At 46.1% G+C, this 23,395-nt stretch overlaps 1 protein-coding gene across 2 annotated transcripts in view; it reads right to left on the bottom strand.

The window, feature by feature from the left end:
* Positions 1-23,395, bottom strand: part of ift74 (intraflagellar transport 74) — a 126,149-nt gene that overhangs the window by 15,541 nt on the left and 87,213 nt on the right. For both annotated transcript variants that reach the window (XM_080008332.1, XM_080008333.1), the window contains 2 exons: positions 2,617-2,743; positions 897-1,060 (listed from right to left, as the gene is read on the bottom strand). In XM_080008332.1, coding sequence (XP_079864458.1) covers positions 897-1,060; positions 2,617-2,743 — 291 coding nt within the window. The remainder of the gene's footprint in view (positions 1-896; positions 1,061-2,616; positions 2,744-23,395) is intronic.

Genomic DNA, 23,395 nt, shown 5'->3' with positions numbered 1-23,395 from the left:
CCTACACACACACAGTTTGTAACCGTGCATTAGACTTCCAATTAGTTTCAAGCACATTAACATGGGCATACATAAACATTATGGGCTTGCACAGTTTGTAAGTTACAACTTCCTTGAAACCCGCAAAGTGGGACACAACACTGCATCTAACAAAGGGTTAGATGCAAACAGAATGCCTTCATTTACAAAGACCAAAGAGATAAAATATCAATCGAACAGCCCTGCTGACGTCAAACAGGTGGGACGATAGACATTTACTCACGCGTTGTTTGTAACCACAACAGAGCGATACGAGTCTACATCATGCACCTTGCATGATGCGAATGGACGTTTAAAGCTATAACCTGCACATTAATAACAAATAGGATGATGATGTCACAAAGTCTCTTACTTCACAAACTTATCTCACTCCACGACCCAACCGGAAGTATTAGAACCTTGGTGTGTCCACGATGTCCAAATGTTCGGCCACTTCCTGTCAAATATCATTGTTTTTTCACTAATTCCTGCTCCTTATGTGGATCAATGTGGATTTAACTAGAACCATGAGATGTCTGTGACATCCCTCTTCTAACGAGACCCCCACCGTGTTCGTGGGCTAAGTGGTTGTTGTGTTCCAGACATTTTAGCCTGAAAAATGCCAAGGAGGATAATAATAATAAAAATCCTAATAATAACAATAGGGTTCTATCCCTGTGGAATGGACCCTTATTATAATAATGAAAATAATGTGAAATGACTAATAATAAGATAACACATTATTAATACTAAGGGGGAAATTCAGGAAAATTTGTGAGTGTAAGAAGGTAGTCAGAGGTGTATATAGGATTATGTATTGGTGTGCAACACCCAATCCCAAATTGACACTATAATCTGCAAGTCCTCCTCCCCATTACCTTCTTTTTGGCCTCTGCTGTGTTCTTCAGGGTATCCAGGTCAGTGTAGGTGGACAGTTCAGTTCTCATGGTGTAAATGCGCTCCTTGAGGGTTCCAAGTTCATCTGTAATCTTGCCCTCTAACTGTTGCACCTTTTCCAGGTCCTGCTGGAGGCGCTGGGACTCTGTGTGTCGATGGAAAAAATGAACAAGTTAAGTGGTGTATTGGTGGTTGCCCCTAATGTTAATGCCCCATGTAAAATATACATCAAAAAACTTGTGTATTTCATTGTGTGAGACTGCGTGTGTTTTGGGGGAAATAACATTTGTTTCCATGCAGAGTACATGCGTTGAGCTTGGGTTATATACTGTACATGATTGGGAATGCTTTAAGGAATTGTCTGAGAAATTCCCTTGCATCACGTGGTGAAGAACATGGCACCACCTATATACACTCAGGGGCAAATTCACAAAAGGATTTTTTGCGGCCGCTAAATCTGTGCAAATAACACAAAAAGCAACAGCACCCGCGAACGAAATGCACCACTGCCCTGCCATGCAAATACCATCTTTAGATTGAGTGAGAACTAGAATTTCTTAAGTAAAAATTAAATGTATACATATTTTATTAATGTAATAAATTAACTGTGTGGGAAGAGTACATTTTATTATAGATTTACACATACTATTTAAATGTTGTCACTACACATAAATATCTTTGGTGAATCGGACACTAAGACGGTGGCAATTGATGCACAATTCAAAGTGCTATTAAATCCATTCGTTGCGAATTGGCCCCTCAGTGTGCACTTAATTAGGTACACATGTACAAGCAGGTACACCTGTACAATATAATCTTATACACTAGCCATTCTTTTTGCTTTATGTTGCCTATACTGTTCGGGTTTTTTTACGCTGTCATAGAAGAGTTGTTATATGTTTTAGCATCAAGGTCAGAGGTGTTTCAAATATTCTGCTCCCTTCATGTGTGTAAATAGGGATCACAACATCTTTTAAACACTTTTTTATATAATTTACATTTACATTTAGTCATTTAGCAGACGCTTTTATCCAAAGTGACTTACAATTATTCAAACACCGACGGACGCAGCCATCAGGACCAATTTTACACATTGCCGACTCTACGTCAACAAAGACTGAACATTATAAACTTCGTAAAAGTAGAATTCATGGCAGAGCTGGTGAATGGGATGACATTGGATTGTACAGGTGCACCTAATAAAGTGCACACTGAGTGTAGATGCTCGCAAATTAGCTAGCTAATTTCGACTCTTCAACACACCACCCCTTCAAAGGTCAACACACAGCCAATGTCTCTTTACTACTGAACTTTACTATAACATTTTAGTATTTTACAATTTAACCCCTCAAAGCTAATAAAGGGTTGTAAACCCTGCAAACTGCGTACTACATCTTCGTACTATTGTCCAACGTACTAAAACAAATGCACCAATCATGTCAATCACATTTCAATTAGTTTAATTTTGAACATATGTTGGTGTGACCCAAGGGTGACAGAATATAGATATAATGTAAGAATTTTGAGACCTAGAACATTCAAACAGGAGGATACAAATGGAAGCTATGTTTGTTCCATAAGATAGAGAAGATTCCACTAATCCCCAAAGGGAAATTCAGTAGTTATAGCAGCAAAAAAACTGTGCAGTCAAGAAAGAGAAGTTAAAATGAGATAAGAAATAATAAATGTTAAGTTACATACCAGTTGCTAGCCCTTTGGCAGTGCTGTGTGATTTTGCTACTTCCTTCTCCTTGGTCAGCAGGACTTCATGCATGTTCTTCAGCACACTAACTGTTACTGTAGCGACCTTGTGTAGGCATGACATGTTCTACACACAGCAGAAACAAAGCACACATCCATCCAAACCAGATACACACACCCATACACACAGAAACAAATTTAGGCTTTAATACAATTACAATACAACTATACTTTAAAAAAATCCTGCAGACAGTTCCTACACTCGGCAAGTGAGATATCCGCGGGAGACAGCCACTGTCTTGTACAGATTTAAGACTTTGGCTTTGTGCCATTTTCCAAAAGTAAACAAAACAAAAATAAAAATGGAGCTTTATCATGAACAAAGGTTTGCTGTTGTAGTTGCATGTCTGATCATAACTTTTGTGCTGACATATAAAAAAGGAGCATTAGGTAAATTAAGAGGAGCATATAACCTGGATTTGCAAATTAATAAATTATTATTCTAAATTAAGTCATAAACAGGGAAGTGCGATGGAATTACCTAATATTCCTTTATTTTAATATACTGCATTCCATATATTTTTCTATATTACTCCTCCTCCATTGGTTTCTTCTCGTGCTCTCATCTACAGAGTCATCGATACCTGCCCCTCACACTTCCACTCTACATGTTTATGGTGATGGAGGCTGATGGAGGCAGGCTCACTCCCTGGCAATTTTCGGGATAAAAGTGTCTGGAACACGACAATCGCTGGAGCTACGGATATGGTGAAGGTCTCTTTAGAATTGGGACGTCACAGATATCTCATGGTTCAAGTTTCATCCATATCGGTCAACATTCGAAGTAGGAATTAGTGAAAAACCGATTAAATTTGACCGGAAGTAGCTGAACGTTCGTGCATCGCCCAGACGCCAAGATTCTAGAACTTCCGGTCGGGTGGTGGAGCGAGATGAGCTGTATGCTGCCCACTGCTCCTGGCTGCCCCCCGGAGGAAGGACAAGCGAGGATGGGTGAAAAGCAGAGATCTCATTTCACCGGCCACCATTTGAAGCATGTGTGTTGGTCACCATCACTGTATGAGTGTGTGTATGTGCCATATTTTGAGGCATTCGTTAGTCGTAACATACAAACTGTAGGAGTTGAAAACAGTCAAAAACATATTCACTGTTTGTCCTCACACATGAAGTTCACTTGCAGCTCCAGAGCAACGGGTCCGAATCATGTCTGTTTTATTTTGTTCCAAAAGTTAAAAAAGTTGATGAAATGTCTCTGAAGGACATGCAGTGTGCAATCGGTTTGAATAGAATATGTGTTGTTGGGAACTTCCACATGGTGTTAGGCCCACGGCCTCCCAGCACCACTAGAGGCCGCTTTTGACCCATTCGCGGCTCCTCCCTTAGGCCAATTTCACACACCTGAGATCAATTACCTTCATCACCCACAAAGTATTTATTCACCAGCTCCCCAGTCACTCATTCCCAGACCGTCAACTAGCTTACCCAAGTTGTACTGCTACTGGCCTAGCTCCTAGTCCGTGTTCCAAGTTCCTAGTTTATGTCTCCTTGTTTCGTCTTCCCCTAACCTGCTTGTCTCCTCTTGTCGACCAAGTCTGTCCGTCCCTCTCCATCCAGCCCGGTTAACCTGCTTGTCTCCTCTCGTCGACCAAGTCTGTCTGTCCCTCTCCATCCAGCCCGGTACCCCGTCTCTCAGCCCAGATGTAGAACTGTAGAAGAACTCAGGAAAGTTCTCTTTTCTATGCCCAACAATAAATCAACTGGATCAGATGGCTACCCAGTGGAATTCTATAAACACTTCTGGCCACTATTCATCAGAATTGTTACGAAGATTTAGCCAACCTCCAACATGCCTCCACACATGAATACTGCTCTCATTTCGGTTTTGCTCAAACCCAATAAGGACTCAATCCTCACCTCCAGCTATAGACCCATAAGCCTAATTATGTTATTGTGATTCAATTGAAAAAGTTATTTCATTTATAATTCACCCAGACCAAGCAGCCCTTTATCAAGGGGACACACTCATCCAGCAATGTGCGCTGTTTATTCAGTCTGATCAGCATATCTAAAAGGAACCACTTAAAAACTGTTATTGCTTCTTTAGATGCTGAAAAAACAGTTGACCTAGTTATTTGGACATATTTCAAGACAAGAATGTCCACTCTCCTCTATACTATTCACCATCTTCATTGAACCCCTCACGGCAGCCATCTGTAAAAACAATAATATACACTTCACAGCGTTTCACTTTACAACGTGGCACGAGCCAAGGATGTCCACTCTCCGCTTTACTATTTACCATCTTTACTGAACCCCTCGCGGTGGCCATCCTTCAAAACAATAATATCATTGGCATACAAACAGGAAACTCTGTTCACAAAATCAGTTGATATGCAGACAACATTTTGTTATATTTACGGAATCCATTATCACCCTACCGGAAGTGTACAATCTTATATCTACATTTTCAGCCATCTAAGACTATTCAATAAACTGGACTAAAACAAAGGTCCTACCACTCTGGGAAAGACTGGAATGCTTTAACCGAAAATCTTCCCTTAACAATAACAACAGGTAACATTAGATAACTTAGTATTGATATCTCCACTAATCTGGCAGATTTGTTTATCCTCAACTTTACCCCATTGCTTAAATCCATTGAAGAAGCAGTGAAAATGAACATACTACCAATAATAAACTATATATTTTCAATAACCCCAGTCCAACCAACAGTAAATTGGTTTTATACTCTAGACTCTAGACTTGTAGCAACACTACAAAAGATCAAAGACAGTGTAGGCCTAACAGCCCCAAACTTCTGATACTACTATTAAGTGAAACTTATTCAATTTAGAACTAAATGGTAACAACCAGAGAAACAATTGGGCCATGGATGGCGAGACATTGTTTGTCAAGTCTCTTCCTGTCAGCTGTGGTGACACTGATGCCACCACGGTGTGGAAGAGGGTCCTCAGGAGAGCCCCCTGCACTCCAAAGGACCTAAGTCTTCTAAGCAGATAGAGTCTGCTCTGACCCTTCTTATAAAGTGCATGTATGTGATTAGTCCAGTCCAGTTTATTGTTCAGCTGAACACCCAGGTACTTGTAAGATCCCACTATTTCAATATCCATTCCCTGTATGTTCACCGGTGTCGGGGGGGGAGTGTCTGCGCCTGCGGAAATCCATCATCAGCTCTTTGGTTTTTCCTGCGTTGATCTGGAGGTGGTTCCGCTGGCACCAGTCCACAAAGTCCATGGTGAGTTCTCTGTACCTCCCGCCGTCCTCATCTTTGATGAGGCCAACGATTGCAGAGTCGTCAGAGAACTTCTGCAGGTGATAGCTGGTTGAGCTGTACATGAAGTGTAGAGGGGCCTCCTTGTGGGGCCCCCGTGCTGCAGATGACCATGTCAGAGTCAGACGCAGTTCTGAGACATCACGTACTGTGGTTGGTCCGTGAGGTAGTCCAGGATCCAGGAAGACAGTTGATAGGTCCACTCCTATGTGCTGCAGCTTGTCCCTCATAAGCACAGGCTGAATGGTGTTGAAAGCACTCGAGAAATCAAAGAACATGATCCTCACAGTGCTCCCAGGCTTCTCCAGTTGAGGGAAAGCTCGATGAAGCAGGAAGGTGACGGCATCGTCCACCCCGATGCCAGGCAAACTGGAGCGGGTCCATTGATGATCTCACCAGAGGACGGAGATGCACAAGGACCAGCCTCTCCAGGGTCTTCATGAGGTGAGACGTCGGTGCCACCAGCCTGTAGCTGCTGATGTCCTTGGGGTGCGGGATTTTCGGCACCGGTACCACGCAGGATGTCTTTCACAGCTGTGGTACTCTCCCCAGCTTCAGCTCATGTTGAACATGTGCTCCACTATCCCACAGAGCTAGTCTGCACGTCTTCAGGAGCCTGGTGCTGATGCCGTCCGGACGTGCAGCCTCTCTCTCCTTCATCTTCCTGAGCTCTTTCCTCACCTGGATGGTAGTGGGGAACAGATTGGAGCAGGGGGGCTGAGTGGAGGGTGTGAATGGGGGGGTTTTGTCTCTGGTAGGAGAAGCAGTGGGGGGTGGCTGTGAGCTGAGTATTGAAGGAAGGGGGTGGGGCAGAACACCTGGGGTGCAGACGATGGAGGTAGCAGCAGAGGTGAATAGGTCAATAGATCTATTGAAAAACAAATTGAGATCATTCACCCACCTCTGATCCCCCATAGCCTGGGAGTCTTGTTCGTTGTGGCCCGAGATGGTTTTGAGGCTCCTCCAGACTCCTCTGGTGTTCTTTTGCTGCATCTGGTCCTCCATCTTTCTTCTGTAATTGTCCTTCCCCTCTTTGATCTTCCTCCTCAGCTGTTTCTGTATCACCCTCAGCTCCTCCTTGTCCCCTGATTTAAAGGCCTTTTTCTTCTCCTTGAGGAGAGCCTTTATACTTCAACCCTAGTAATCCAGGGTTTGCTGTTGGGAAAACACCATACAGTCCTGGTGGGTACAGTCTTTTCCACACAGAGGTTGATGTAATCCGTGATACAGTCAGTGAGACCGTCGATGCACAGAGTTCTTCCCACGCAGTAGAGTCAAAGCAGTCCTGCATAGCCTCTTCAGTCTCTTTAGACCACCTTTTCACTGTGCGGCTTTGGATGGTGGCCGGTGAAATGAGGCCTCTGCGTTTAACCCATCCTGGCTTGTCCTTCCTCCGGGCACAGCCAGGAGCAGTGGGCAGCATTCGTGGACGCGCCCGGGGACCTGGTGATGAGTGTCCATTGCTGGTCAGACGATGATGTGTGCATGTTTTTGGGGGGGGTCCTTACTGACATTAGGTGGAGGAAAGCCCATGTGAGCCCGGGGAGAACATGCAAACTCCACACAGAAAGGCTCCTATCTTGCTGTGAGGCAGCAGTGCAATGCACTGCGCCACCGTTGTTCAAAATGTTCAAAATGGGATTCCTGGATAATGACCTTTGTTTACATTGTTCCCCCAATACTAGAGATTACTACTTTCATGCCATCTGTCTCTGGCTCCCATTCATCCAAACATTCTGGACCAACATCATTAAGAAGCTATCAACCCTTTTGGGTAACAGCATTCCAGTTTTCCCGCCTATATGTCTACTCGTTGACCTCTCCTCAGTTGACCAACCACCCAAACACCAGCAACCCATTTTGATCGCCTTAACAATCACCAAGAAAATAATATTACTCAATTGGAAAGAACGATAATTTGCTTTGTGCTGTAGGTGGAGGGTGGGAGCTCTGCCCTTGGGGGGTGCCTGCAGCTGGCGTCCGTGTGTTAGTTTGGGACGTAGTTGCGGGTTTAGGGCTTGGGTTGGGGGCAGGGGGTGCAGATTGCGAGGTCGGGTCGTGGCCAAATGGTTGCCGGGTTGGGGCGTTGCAGGGGTGACCCACCCTGTGGGCGGGGTGGTGGGGCTTGCATGTCCTTCTGTGTCCCATGTGTGGGGTGGCCCGTTGAGCCGGGGCTGGTTGGATGTTCTATCTGGTCCTGGGACCCGGGCAGGGACCAGAGTCCGGCCGGGTGTGCTCGCTGCGACCTCCCTAAGCGGCCTCCTTTCTGGGGGGGGTGGACTCCTGTTGTTACACCTGGCTGTCCGGGTATCTGTTCTCTGGCGCTCTCGGTGCGCGGAGCACTCGTTGCTTAGGGGTTGGGTTGTAGGTGGGGGCCCGTCTGCCGTTGTTTGTTCCTTGGTCCGCATGTCCGCAGCCAGGACCTGGTCAAGGTTCTGTTGGGGGCGCATTGCGGGCTGCTTTGGCCCTGTGTCTGTTCACTGTGGGTTGGGTGCCTCAGGGGACGGGGGGCACAGTTGGGGTACATGCAGCCAAAACATACTAAATTCATTCTCCAAAGAGGGGGTTTGGTGGCAGTTTTGTGTAACAATAAAATAATCCATTGGGGTTCGTGCTTGGAGGACCCAACAGTCCGCAATTTAACTACTACTACCAATATTGAGCGCTGGGGTTTCCGGGGTGATGGTGCACTGGTGGATGAGAGTGGGGGTGGTGTTGGCCGGAGGCGACTGGGTGGGCCCCCTGCTGGCTGGGTCCTGGCGGCATGCGCCTGGTGCTGGGTGGTTTCTGGCCTGCTGCAACCTTGCTCCCAGTTCATGGCTTCTTTGCGGTGGGTGCCCCGGGAGTGGTGGAGGGCCCACATACTGTATCTGGCTGTCTGCGGGCATCGATGGGGGGGCTGACATCCAGGTGTACCGCTGCAAGCGCACTCGAGGGTGGGGGTAGGGGGTACTTTGGGCTTGTGGCTGGGTGAGGCATCTGGCTGGATACGGTATGGAGGGCGTTGGTGGCCATGGGGGCCCCGGGTTCTAGTGGGGTGTCGGTCTGTTGCGGCTGTTGTCCATGCCTGGCGTCGGCCCGGGTTCTAAACCTGGGTGTGCATCTTAAACCTGCATGTCGGGGAAGGGTTGTATGTGTGTGCTTTTTATAGAAATAAAAAACGTTGCCAGTGTACTGGAAGTAGCCGAAGGAAGGGTTGGTGAGGTGGGGTGCATTGTGACATCATCATCCAATTTGTTATATGTGCAGGGTGTGGCTCTGTGGGAGCTTTCACTTGGAGAATTAAGTAAAAGTTAGTAGAAACGCATTTCTCCTCTCTGCAACGGTCATGTGATAGCAACGCAGACCTCTGAATGGTCACAGACAAGTGTGTAATGTCAGTGCTTAAGTTATCGTTCTCAGGCTTTTATTATCTCAGGCTATTTTATTATAGCCATTCTCAGGCTGAAGGTGCCTGGCGCTCAGAAACCATGAAACCCAAAGACACAAAACTAGGGCTGGAGCCTTATTGTTATTGTTTGCCAGCCCCTTCTTGTTATTCCTCGGGAAAAAATTATCTGAATTTTAAGCCTGAAACTATCTGGAACACAAACTTCGGCACAAACACTGTGGACATCTTGTTTGAACCGCGCTGTCACAAAGACCTGGTGGTTGAAGTTTCATCCAAATCCATCCACATACGGAGCAGATATTAGCAAACCCGCCAACCTTGGGAAAATATTTTGAGCACCACAATAGGGTAACAGGGAGTCTCCAATGCATTTGAGTACTTGCCATTCCAAAATAAATTGGAATCATTGCAAAAAAATATATACTGTAATAATAAATGGCCGGCTCTCCTCACTCTTGTTCACTGGAAGTCTTTCTTAACTCACCGTGCATTAAATCAACTGAATGAAATTGAACAACTCATTTTACCGAATGATTTGTCAAGACCCGAGTCTCAAAATAAAATCGAACCTTACATCACGAGTAACGCGCCGCTGTGACAGCGAGATACGCAGTCTGCACATTTTTGGAATATTGTCAGATGATAGGGATATAAATAATTGTGGAAGACAAGAGGGTGTGGTTAAACCATGGCCTGCAGGTGACGGGGCTGGCTTTACCCTCACAGTCTGTAGGGAGATGACAATGACGCTAAGAGGTCATTAGTGGTTGCGGGGTCAGGAGTGGAGTCCTCACTGAGGTCTTCCCCGCTCTCAGTGGTCTCCTCCACGGATGATTTTTTGCTGGACCAGTCGCGGGACGATGCCCTTTGCCGGGCCTTTGAGGGGGGTAGTTAAAATCAATGGTGTATTGATGCGTCCAGACGCCCCGCTCAATCTCCTGTATTTTTTGCTGATTAGGGACAGGTTGTATCAAGTGAGCCTTGACAGTTGGTGTGGAAAAGCTGCTGGGAAATGCTCTTCCAGGCCGCTCACCATAACCCAATGGAGGGGCACCTGGGACACAGTAAAACTCTGCAGTGGATAATGGTAACCCAATGGAAGGGCACCTGGGACACAGTAAATCTCTGCAGCGGATAATGGCCCGCTTCTATTGGCCGGTTATTTGGGCACAAGTGTGCTAATGGTGAGCTGCGTGACCCGTATGCCAATTAATCAACCCTCCTAGTTGGCTACACCAACTGCGCCATTGAGGCCCCTTCCTCTAGTGGAGACAGCGTTCAAAAGACTCAGCATGGACCTCATTGGGCCGATAGACCGCAGTGCTTGCGGGTATCGTTTTGTTTTAGTACTAGTGGATTATGCAACCAGGTACCCCAAAGCAGTGCGCCTGTGCAGTATTACGGCCGAAAGTGTAGTGGAAGCGCTGTTTCAGGTCATCTCCCGAATTGGGATTCCAGAGGAAATCCTGACCAACCAGGGCACTTCCTTTATGTCGCGTTTACAATCCCCAGGCCGACGGTCTGGTGAAGCGCTTTAATAAAATGCTGAAAAACATGATTCAGAAGTTCATTCACCACGATAAAAAAAAAACTGGGAGGAGGATTCAAGCACCAGTAAGAATGATATACAATACATTATGGACAGAGAGCAAAGCTACATCTGCTGAGACAGCATCTACGGAAGAACTTTCTCCAGGCCCAGGAACGGCAGCGCCCCTTATATGACAGAGGGGCCCCACTCAGACAATTTGCACTGGGAGTGTTAGCCTCCCCACGTTCAGCTCAAAATTACTCGCCAAGTGCCCTTCGTGATCACACGGCGGGTTGGGGAGGTCGATTATGACGTTTCACTGTCAGATAAGGGCGGGGCGACGTGTATCTATCACCTGAACTTCCTGAAGCAGTGGCAGGACGCAGCATCTGTGTGTTTGGCCACCACGGTGATTGAGGGGAATGAGTTGAAGCAGGAGGTCCCGGCCCTTTCCAGTAACCATCTATCGCCGGGCCAGACAACAGATGTGGCCATGTTATAACACCGGTTTTCTGATTTCATCTACCCCCTGCCGGGCCGCACCTCCCTTATACACCCCCATGTGGAGACGACCCAAGGGGTAAAGTACGCTCCCGGCTGTATCGTCTGCCCAAACATAAACGCAAAGTTGTGCAGGCAGAATTTAGGGCCATGCTGGACATGGGGGTGATAGAGGACTGGCGACTGGTGTAGTCCAATCGTGCTGGTAGGTAAGCCAGATGGGTCGGCCCGCTTCTGTGTAGACAACCGGAAGGTGAGCGCGGTGTCGAAGTTCGATGCGTACCCCATGCCCCGGGTCGACAACCTCCTTGACTGGTTTGGCAAGGCTCAGTTTTTTTTCCACACTGGATTTAACGAAGGGCTACTGACAGACTCCCTTGTTGCAAGAGTCCAAGGAGAAATTGTCATTCTCCAGTGCGCAAGGGTTGTACAAATTTGTGATGCTGATGAGACTCATGGACTGGGTGGGCTGGTGGCCCACTCCTCCCCAGCAAGGCATCGGAAAAATAAAAGCCATGCAATGGTAATTATCCACAGAAACACCACAACATTTAATGGAAACGTAACTTACTGAAAATGTAATCCAAGGAAAAAACTCAACAAATAAATTACGTGCAGGACACGACACCAAATGACCACAGTGAGAGTGCAGCTCTATTTCCACAGACAACATGGTGAGTTATAACAATGAGAAGTTCTGGTTTACAGGCAAACATGGATGGCTGCTTTAAAGACAGGAGGGTTGCGCTGTGTAGACCGCAACGAGCAACCAGGAGACAATAGACTGGGGGGAGCCCATGCTGCGTTAAAGTATATTCGAAAAATTATGCTGCGTTTCAGAGAACTCGGAGAACCGTAAAACGCAACAGCCTTTTAATATCTTATGTAGCTTTTGAAAATATATTGTCTTGGGTTTTAATGACTCATTTAGAGCTCACATTGAAGAGACTGTTCTTTAACTATAATGCTGAATTGTCACAAGACCAGACCACATTCCATATTCACTCAACCTTGTGTGGAGATAAGGATAACACAAGGGGGCTTGACAGAGTACTGTGGTTTGTTTTATAGCACAGTAAGATTGTATCTGTGACCGGAGTTTGACTGTTCAATCATTGTATGAGGAAACACCAGGGGATATGATTGGGGGGCACAGTCTTGTGAATGACACCTGACCAATAGCACACAGCCTCTCATCGGTATATAGGCCTCTTCAGTAGAAGCAAGGGCAGACTGACTAGCATCACTGTTTTGAGGTCCATTTGTATCTTTCTCTATATTCTGCAGAATAAATATATTTAATACTCTGAGTTTGTTTTCCTGTTGTGAACAGGTTAACCTCACCGACAACGCAGTGAGAATTCTCCAACAATTTGGCGACGGTGATGACACTCTGCTTGGCTCTGTTGGACCACTTCATGTCCTGGTTGTCAGTCAAGCACAAACTGTATGGCATCCGAGAAGGAGTCGTCTGGACATGACAGCAACAAAGTAAAAGGTGAGGACTTACTGAGATATTCTACCGATCAGGGAAGATCTAAGGAAAACGCTTTGAGTAAGCTTAAAGATTGCATCGATCTAGAGGACCATTGAAGATGCTTTTTTAAGCTTAGAAATCCCCCCCTGGAAGGACTGGAGGACCGTGGATAAAGTTGCCAAATTTGCATTGATCAAGAGATCCGTCTGTTTTTTTTGTTTTTATTTTTTTAATCAATGGCCAATAGACCACACTGGAACGCTTATGGATGAGATGAGTTCGGAGCAATTTTATCAGTGTCTTATGTCAGTGGGGTATGCTAGCTACCTTGCTGATAAAATCTCACTGAAACAAGCGAATGAATGAACAAAAAGGTAAGTGTGGTATGTGTGTTGTACATAACATGTCAAACCAGCTTCACACATGAGTCCCTGGTAAAACAGTAGCGTTATAATATAAGTATCTGGTGGGATTGCTGGAAAGGACACTGCAAGGCCTTATCTAATTTGAAAACATTATAACAAGGCGAGAGAGAGCTGTAAAGCTAGTTGATAGACTAAAATGATTATGGAAGTTGATGAGAAAGACAATGAAAGTGGAAAAGTAAGCACATGATGCTTTTGGGATTCTTTTTTTAGGATGGACTTGGGAGCAAAAATAGTTGTAGATGTCATTTTAGTAGGATATTGGTTCAGCAGAGGAAGCTACAGGACAGAGTGATTTAACTAATGTCAAATGGTGCTCCGTGTGATTATGGTTAACTAGTGGTGTTTAGCAGACTAAATAAAAATGTAATTGAATTTAAGTGCCAAATAACAACAGTAGTCTATGCTAAGGTAGTATGAATGGATATTGAACAGTTCGAACTGTTGGATTATGTTCAGAGAGATACCTGTGATAGTGATCATAGTTGTGTGGTGAGTTGTAGCAGATCCTAAGTTGCTGGAAAAAGTGTCTGTTGGTTTATTAATGCAATATTGATAAAGATGAGGAGTATGATGAGTGTTTGTTTTCAGAACTGTAGTTTGTGATTTATTAATAGATTTCATCGCGAAACATTCCAAATTGATGAATTAGGAAAAACAGCATACAAATATATTTTGTGACGTCGCATAGGGCACATATGATGCACAATAACAGCAGAAATGCATTCGTTTTTGGTTTGTAAAGTGATTTGAGTTATTTATTTTCTCTATTTGAGTTTTTTGTTTTGTGTTCTTGTGTCAAAATGATCTGCTGGTTGAGATAAGATAATTGGTAATTCTAAATTAAAGGATATGATAAATAAGTAAACAGTATAGACTAGAAATTATACATTAAATTGTAATATTGCATGAGTGAATTGTCAGTTTTGCTGTGACATACAGTAGTATTTGTGTGTTCAAATCCTTACCGGTTAATTTTTCTGGGAGGCTAGTAATTGTTTAAGTATAATCAAACAGCACTTTTTTTCACTCTAGAAGTTATCGCAACTTGATATTGAATAAGGTAGCTGTTGACACACGGTATACAGCTTAGCAATTAGGTTAACAAAGAGTTTAGTTTTGTTTTGTGCACTAGAGAGGTAATGGAATGGAATGTTTACGTTCGCTTACTGAAAACTGAAACGCTGTTTCAATGTTTCTACGTTGGCTTTTAATTTGGGCATTCCAATTTGGGCATCCAAATGTAAAGTTTTAATTTGGAAATATCTTGTGAATCGATTAATATTGTAAATGTGTATTGATGGATATCAACCAACCCATCTATTCAGTGTTTAATTACACAGCTTTTAAGCATTGAACTACAATTCACTGGGCTGAAGTTTGACTTTTGGCCAGAGTGGATGTGACTGCTTCTGAATGGGAAGACCCGAAGGATTGACAACAGAATTGGAATTCAAGCGTCCCCACTCCATCATTGCTAAGTTTGAATACTTCAAGCACAAGTAGCTGGTTAAAAGCAAAGGACAGGAGCTGAAAGCAACCTCGCTGGGTATGAACAACCAATTCTCCCGGGAGATCAATGACCGACAGAAGGTGATGTACCCCATACTGAAGGAGAACTGGCAGAAGGGTAAACGAGTATCGCTGGTTGTTGATAAACTATATATAGACAGTATGATATTCCCGAGACTCCTCCACCACACCCTGGTTATTCTGATAATCATGTATGTAATCTGGTAATTTTGGTAATTATATATGCAAGGTGTAGAAATTTGCATCCTATCTATGTCAGGATATAAAATATTGTTTAATCTCATCATCTCACCTTCCTAATCCCGCCTCCCTACTTCCCTCATCATCTCACCTCCATAATCCCTCCCTCCCTACTTCTCTCATCACTCTCACACTATTCAGTCTCTCACTATATGTATGTCTAACTCTGCAATGTTCGATGTTTATCTTTGTCAATTTCTCATTTGTTTGTGTAGATATGTATCCCTACAAACTCCCTGAAATACTAGGACAGTAAAAATGAATAAAAAGGAGGAAAACTCAGACTTATCTATGGGAAAACATGGGCACGGTTGTACAGCTATTGCCTTGGATGCACTGTGCCATCACCCTCTAACTAACCTCAATGACACCCATTAAGTTTGTTAGCTGGAATGTGAGAGGCTTGGGCTTACCAGCTAAACGTAGCAAAATCCTAAATCACCTCACCAGGATGAACCCCAGCTTCTGTCTACTGCAATTACAATTACATTGCATTTAGCAGACGCTTTTATCCAAAGCGACTTACAATTATTCAAACACCGACGGACACAGCCATCAGGAGCAATTAGGGGTTAAGTGTCTTGCTCAAGGACACTACAGCATGCTAGCAGGAGGAGCCTGGGATCGAACCAGCAACGTTTAGATTACTAGTACCTCCTGAGCTACCATCCCCTCACTACATCCGATGTTTTCTGCATCATACAAAAAAAAACTAAGTGTTTCTATATTGATCAATAAAAAGTATCCCATATCAAAATAAAACCATTACATAATGATTCACGGAATTTTAGGAAACATCAAATTAACCGTAGCTTATATTTATGGCTAATTCTCTGACTCAATTCTAACACTGGGAGGAGACTTCAAAACAGTACTTGATCCAAGTTTAGACCGTTCACTATAAAACAATATATGAATGATCTTGCTCTTGGCGATTGTTGGGGATCAAACAATCCACATAATAGACAATACACATAGTATTCACCACCCCACCAAAGCTTTTCTTGAATCGACTTTTTCAAGTAACTTTGTAATGTTCAAAATCACTAATCCTGAAATCCACCCTATTGTAATCCAGGAATACGGGCCAATTAATTTCAACCTCATAAATAAAACTAACAGGAACCCACCCAGCAGGTGGCGGTTTAACGCCTCACTTTTGACAGATAAAAAATGGAATCATCTATTTTCCAGAGAATGGACTTTCTTTATTGAACTAAATGACACCACAGATATATCACCATCCTTACTCTGGGAAACAGCGAAGGCAGTTTTAAGAGGTAGTATTAATTCATTCTCCACTTACAAGAAAAAGAAAGGACAAGAACGACAAAATAAACTCGAACAACAATGAAACTTGCACTCCCAACAAGCCCACTCACCCACTGGGCAAATCCGAAATGAGATCCAGAATATTACATCTTAACTTGATAGTATCATCCATCAAAAGACAATTCCTTATGCAACGGACACGAGAAGAGAGAAAAAACACTTACTACAGCCATCTAAGATCAACAGGGTAGAATAACATACAAGACACCAATAACATATTCAGAGACTTTTATAATAAGCTATATCCCTCTGATAATGAATCAAATTTATCAAAAATTAACTCATTCCTCGATGAAATTGACCTCCCTAAACTTTCCACAGAGCAGGCTACCACATTAGATCAACCACATACTCGAGAAGAACTCAGGAAAGCTCTCTTTCCTATGCCCAACAATAAATCACCTGGATTAGATGGCTACCAAGTGGAATACTATAAACACTTCTGGCCACTTGTATCTCCATTATTCATCACAATGGTTACAGAGATTAAGTCAAACTCCACCATGCCTCCGCACATAAAACTGCTCTCATTTTGGTTTTGCTCTAACCCAATAAGGACCCAACCCTCACCTCCAGTTAAAGACCCATAAGCCTAATTACTTGTGATTTAAAGATTATTAGTAAAACACTAACCAACAGAACTGAAAAAGTAATTCAATCCATAATTCACCCAGACCAAACAGGCTTTGTCACTCAGGGTAGACACTCATCCAGCAATATGCGCTGTTTATTCAGTCTGATCAGCATATCTCTAAGGAACAACTTAAATACTGTTATTGCCTCTTTAGATGCCAAAAAAGCATTTGATCATGTTAATTGGACATATCTCTTTTCCACCCTCAACAAATTTGGCTTTGGAGTCACTCATTCAATGGATCAGAATCCTGTACTACTCTCAATCTGTTTCTGTCATTTCCAATGGTTACACTTCACAGCGTTTCACTCTACAACGCGGCACAAGACGAGGATATCCGCTCTGCCCTTTACTATTCACCATCTCTATTGAACTCCTCGAATCGGTCAACCGTCAAAACTAAAAATATCACATCAACGTACAAACAGGAAACTCAAAAAAAATCACAAAATCAGTTTATATGCAGACAATGTTTTGTTGTACTTGTCAAACCCAAAATCATCCCTACTGGAAGTGTTCAATCTATCTAAATTCTCAGCTATCTCAGACTATTCCATGAATTGGACTAAAACCACGGTCTTACCACTCAGTGGGGAGGACTGGAATGCTGTAACCCAGAAACTTTCCTGAACAATGGGCAACATTAGATACCTTGGTATTAATATCTTCACCAATCTGTCAGATTTGTTTACCTTCAACTTTATTCCATTGCTCAAATCCATTGAAGAAGACCTAATTTCGATGGAACAACTGACCAATCTTACTAATTGGTAGGTTAGCAGCAGTGAAAATTAACATAGTACTAAAAACTTTTCAATTTTCAATGACCCTGTACAACCAACAGTACATTGGTTTAATACACTAGACTCAATAATCAATAAATTCTATTGTAAACACAGAACAGAGAATTAAAATAGCAACACTACAGAAAAAGAAAGACTGCGGAGGCTTGGCAGCCCCGAACTTCAGATACTACTATCTAGCAAACCGTCTTCAATTTATAATTAAATGGTTACAACCAGAGCAACGACTAGGCCATGTATGGTGAGACATTGAATGAACAGAATGTCAGGAGTTATCAACATCTGATCTCCAATTCCTTACTGAATCAATAAGGAAACATAATTGTTTAAAAAACCCATTCATCCCAACGAGTCATCCTGGTGGAGATTCCTCAAATTCAGTGGTCACACTCTATCTCTAAACAACTTCACCTCAAACTGGCACAACCTGGATTTATGGTTAAAAACAGACTAATAATCTTCAGGTCTTGAAAAAGACTCATTACTCATTGAGAATTAAAATTAGAATGAGAATAACTCATCTGGAACATATTTTTGAAAACAATTCGCTTATATCCTTCCCAGCCTTAACACAAAGGTATAATATCGGTTCCTTCAATTTCTTCAACTACAGCAGTGTCTAAGTTAAAATTCAATTGACAAACAACATCCTACAACCACCTCCGATGATTGAAAATCTTACTCATATCGGCTCATTTAAAAAATCCCTTTCCCAGAATATACAAACTTTTATTGTGAAGCCCACTGCCTCCCAGCGCCACTAGAGGCCACTCTCTCCCCATCTGCTGCTCTTTCCTCTGTCTAATTCCACACACACACCTGAGACTCATCATCATCATCACCGCCATATTTATTCTCCGGCTCCCCAGTCACTCATCGCCAGATCGTCTGCTGCTTACCTGAGTTCATATCTCTCCTTGCTCCTTCCTAGTCCTTAGATCCGAGTCTGTGTATCCAAGTGTCTCGTCCTTGTCCTAACCTGCCTGTCTCCTCTCCTCGTTCAAGTCTGTCCGTCCTGCTTCATCCAGCCTGGTTCTCCGTCTTTCCACCCGGAACCTGAATTCCTCCTCCCCAGTCGTCACCGTTCCTGTCCTGCTCCACCTCGTCTGATAGTCCCGCCGGCTCGGACCCGTTCCAACCCGACCGGAACCCTCCTGTCATCTCCACTGTGTCTCCTAATAAACCTCCTTTGTTTATTATGGTCTGCATCCCGTCTGTGTCGTGCATTTGGGTCGCTCCTAGCTGTGATTGTAAGAGTACAATCTGGCCAAAAACATGGACCCAGCTGACACAGAGGGGTTCCACTGCATACTCCGGGACCAGGGCATGCTCCGAGGTCAGCATGAACAAGCCCTCCGGGACATCGCAAACCACCTCCGGACCATCTCGGTGGACATGAGTAGCCTCTAGATCCAGCCGGCTCCACCAGCTCCACTGGCTCTACTGGCTCCTGCTCCACCCCCCACCATGGCTCCCAGCTCCCCCCGCATTCCCTGTGAGTCCCACGTCCCGGCTCTGGCGCCTTACAACGGCGACTTCGGCACCTGCCGTGCGTTCCTAGTCCAGTCCGCGGTGGTGTTTCGGACAACAGCCGTCGTCCTACTCCTCCGACGGCGCCTGCATTGCCTACCTCATTGCCTCCCTGAGAGAGTGGCTGTCGCCTGGGGTTCCGCGGTGTGGGATTGGCAAGGTCCCAAGAGTCATTCCTACGACCTCCTCACCCACAAAATGAGGAGGATCTTTGACCACCCGTTTCACGGCAAGGAGGCCGCAAAGAACATCCTTTCCCTCCGCCAGGGTTGCCGCACTCGTTCAGGACTCTAGCCGCAGAGAGCGGCTGGAATGACGGAGCCCTTCAGGACATCTTCCAGCACGCCCTGAACGATGACTTGCGGGACGAGTTGCCCGCCGACTTAGACCAACTGGTGGACCTCACGATCCGTCTGGACAACCAGCTCCAGGAGCGCCGGCGCAAGAGGGGGGCAGGACCACAGCCCGCGCCTCACACCTGGTTGGCCACGCCCAGGTCTCCGGCGCCGACCATTCCCGAACACCTCCGTAGTCCCCAGGGCTACCTGATCCCGAGCCCATGCCGCTCTCGGATCTCCTCCGAGGAACGAGCCCGCCGCATGCAGACTGGCTCGTCAATACTGTAGTCAGTCGGGACACCTCTGGGCTCCTCGGTGGAGGTACGTTCCAGTCATTCCATTTTCAGTCCCCCGGTCCGCCCTTTGCTTTCAGCTGTCCTCTCCTGGAGGGGATTGACTCTTTCACTTTCTGCTCTTATAGACACTGGCGCGGACTAGAGCTTCTTAGATCTGGGAGTGGCGCGCTACCTGGGCTTGATGCCCATTCCTCTCCCTGCACCATTGGAGGTCAAGGGCCTGACGACGTCACACCTGACCTGGATTGAGCACCAGATGATCCCCCTCGAGCTGCTACTATCAAGGAACCACCGGAAAACTATGGTGTTCTATCTCAACCCACTGCCACGGCATTGCCCTACACTACGCCTCGGCCCTTTTGCCTGGCACTCTGCCGGCTTCCCTCGAGAACTCTGACCTGTCCTCCGTTCCTGAGCAGTATCTGGACCTGGCCCCTGTTTTCAGTAAGCAGGGTGCGCTGTCTCTACCATTTCCCTCCCGTAGGCTCACCCCACCCAAATTAAACTATGACGTGACGCAACCGGGAGCTCCTGGCGGTTAAACGGGCACTGGAGGAGTGGCGCCACTGGCTCGAGGGAGCGAACTACCGCTTCGACGTCTGGACGGACAACAACAACCTGGCCTACATCCGGACGGCGAACGGTTCAACTCCCGACAGGCCAGGTGGACGCTATTCTTCGGCAATTTTAATTTTCTTTTGTCTTTCTTGTCTTACCACCCAGGTGTTAGGAACAACAAACCCGATGCCCAGTCCAGCGTGTTCACGGCTAAAGAGAACACTATGGACTCTGACCCCATCCTCCCTCCCACCTGTTTTGCCGTTACACTCACTTGGGAGATCGAGTCACTGGAGCAGGAGCGCCAGCCCGACCCAGGAACCGGACCCCCCAACCGTCTGTTTGTCCCGGCTCTGCTCGTTCCAAGGTCCTTCAGTGGGCTCACGCATCCCACCTCACCTGTCACCCTCACACTGGCCGCCATCCAACAGTGCTTCTGGTGGCCGACCCTGGTTCCAGACACTCAGTCCTTCATTTTCGCCTGCCCCACCTGCGCCCGGAATAAGACCTCCACCCGACCACGCTCCGGTCTCCTACACCCCTACCCATCCCGGGTTGCCCTTGGTCCCATATCGCTTTGGACTTCGTCACCGGCCTCCTACCATACAGTGGCAACAGCACCATCCACCATCTGCCAAGGAGACCGCTGAGTTGCTGGTGGCCGAGGCGACACGGCATCCCCGCAGACGTGGTGTCGGACAGAGGCCCACAATTCATCTCTCAGGTCTGGCGAGCCTTCTGCTCGGCCCTGGGAGCGCAGTTCAGTCAATCCTATGGCTTCCACTCACAGACCAATGGCCAGACTGAGCGGGCGAACCAGGTGGTGGAGGCCATGCTCCGCTGCCTCACGACCACCAACCTGGAGCAACCAGCTCCCGTGGGCCGAATACGGCCACAACACCTTAGTCAACGCGTCCACCGGCCTGTCCCCGTTTCACTGTTCCCTGGGCTACCAACCCCCTCTGTTCCCTTCAGAGGAGACGGAGATTGCGGTGGCGTCGGTTCAGGCCCACATCCGCCGCTATTGGAGAACGTGGAACAAGGTTCGCCCTGCCCTGCTCCAGGCGTCCACCCGGTCCCAAGAGCAGGCGAATCGGCGCCAGGTTCCCGCACCTGCGTACGCCTGGCAAGAAGGTGGAGCTTTCCACGAAGGACTTAAGGTGGACTCCCAGAAACTCACCCCCCGGTATGTTGGCCCCTTTGTTATAGAGTCTATCATCAACCCCTGTGCAGAACGTCTCTGTCTCCCTCCCTCCCTCCGTGTCCACCCCACCTTTCACGTGTCTCTGCTCAAGCCAGTGGTCTCCAGTCCCCTCTCCCCTCTCGTCCAGCCCCCACCACCCCCCCGCACCGTCGATGACCATCCCGCCTACACTGTCCAGTGCCTGCTGGACATGCGCCGCCGGGGGAGGGTCCTGCATTACCTTCCGGACTGGGACTGGTATGGTCCAGAGGAACATTCCTGGGTCCCCCGGAAACATCCTGGACGCCTCCCTCATCCGGGATTTTCAACAGGATTCGTCCCCCCAGCTCCAGGTGTCCGCCAGGTAGCGTCCCTAGAGGGGGGTAGGGTGGGGTACTGTCAAGCCCACGGCCTCCCAGCGCCTCTAGAGCGCCACTCCCAACGCCACTCTCTCCCCATCTGCTGCTCTTCCCTCTGGCAAATTCCACACACACATCTGAGACTCATCATCACAGTCAAATTTATTCTCCGGCTCCCCAGTCACTCATCGCCAGATCGTCTGCTAATTTAACAAAGTTCGTATCTCTCCTGGCTCCTTCCTAGTCCCTAGATCCGAGTCTGTGTATCCAAGTGTCTTATCCTTGTCCTACCCGGAACCTGGATCCCTCCTTCCCAGTCGTCACCGTTCCTGTCCTGCTCCACCTGGTTCGATAGACCCGCAGGCTCTGACTCGTTCCAACGCGACCAGACCCTACTGTCGTCTCCACTGTGTCTCCTAATAAACCTCCTTTGTTTAACCCGGTCTGCCTACCGTCTGTGTGTCGTTCATTTGGGTCCCTCCTAGCTGTGATCGTAACATTTACTAAAAAGAGATGACACTTTTTCTTTACCTACAATAGAATGGGAAGGAGACCTTGCTGTTTCCACCGATAGCAACCTGTGGAAGCTCATTTGCAGCAACACCTTTTCTATGACCTGTAATTCCAAAGTGCAACTCTTCCTAAGATCTAAGATCTAAGATTCTGCACAGAGCTCATATCACGGAACACAAAATATTCAAAATGGGTTTTGTGAATTGAGACGTTTGCTCTCACTGTTCCCTTTATCCCAGAGATGACTACTTTCATGCCATCGTGCTCTGCCCACCTATCCTAGCATTCTGGACCAACATCACCAAGAAGCAATAAACCCTTCTGGGTCACAGTATTATCGTCTCCCCGACTGTATGTCTCCTCGGTGACCTCTCCTCAGTTGACCCACCATTCAAACACCACCAACCCATTTTGACCGCCTTAACAATTGCCAAGAGAATAATATTACTCATTTGGAAAAACAGAGATAATCTCACCACATCCCAATGGTTACATTTATTATTAGAATACATCTCAATGGAAAAACTATTGGCATGATAGATCGAGATCGAGGTGTGAGCATGCTGTGTGAAGTGTGAGCATGCTGTGATCTCGCGAGAAGACGGAAGCGGAAGTGAGTAGTGAGTGAAGACCCAACATGGCGGCGCCCTGCTACACTAATGCTGTAGCTCCATATCAGACAAAATAATACAGCGAATTGCAAATAATATTTATATATATATATAGATATATATATATATTAAAAAAAGGGAAACGGAAATTGAGGACCTCGAGGATTATATCGATTTTTTTTATAAAGCCTACGTGACGAAGAGGACCAGGACC

This window comes from Zeus faber, assembly GCF_960531495.2.
Source record: "Zeus faber genome assembly, chromosome: 10".
NCBI classification, from domain to species: Eukaryota; Metazoa; Chordata; class Actinopteri; order Zeiformes; family Zeidae; genus Zeus; species Zeus faber.
Note: the sequence above shows the minus strand (reverse complement) of the source record. Positions and strands in the feature narration are given on the sequence as shown.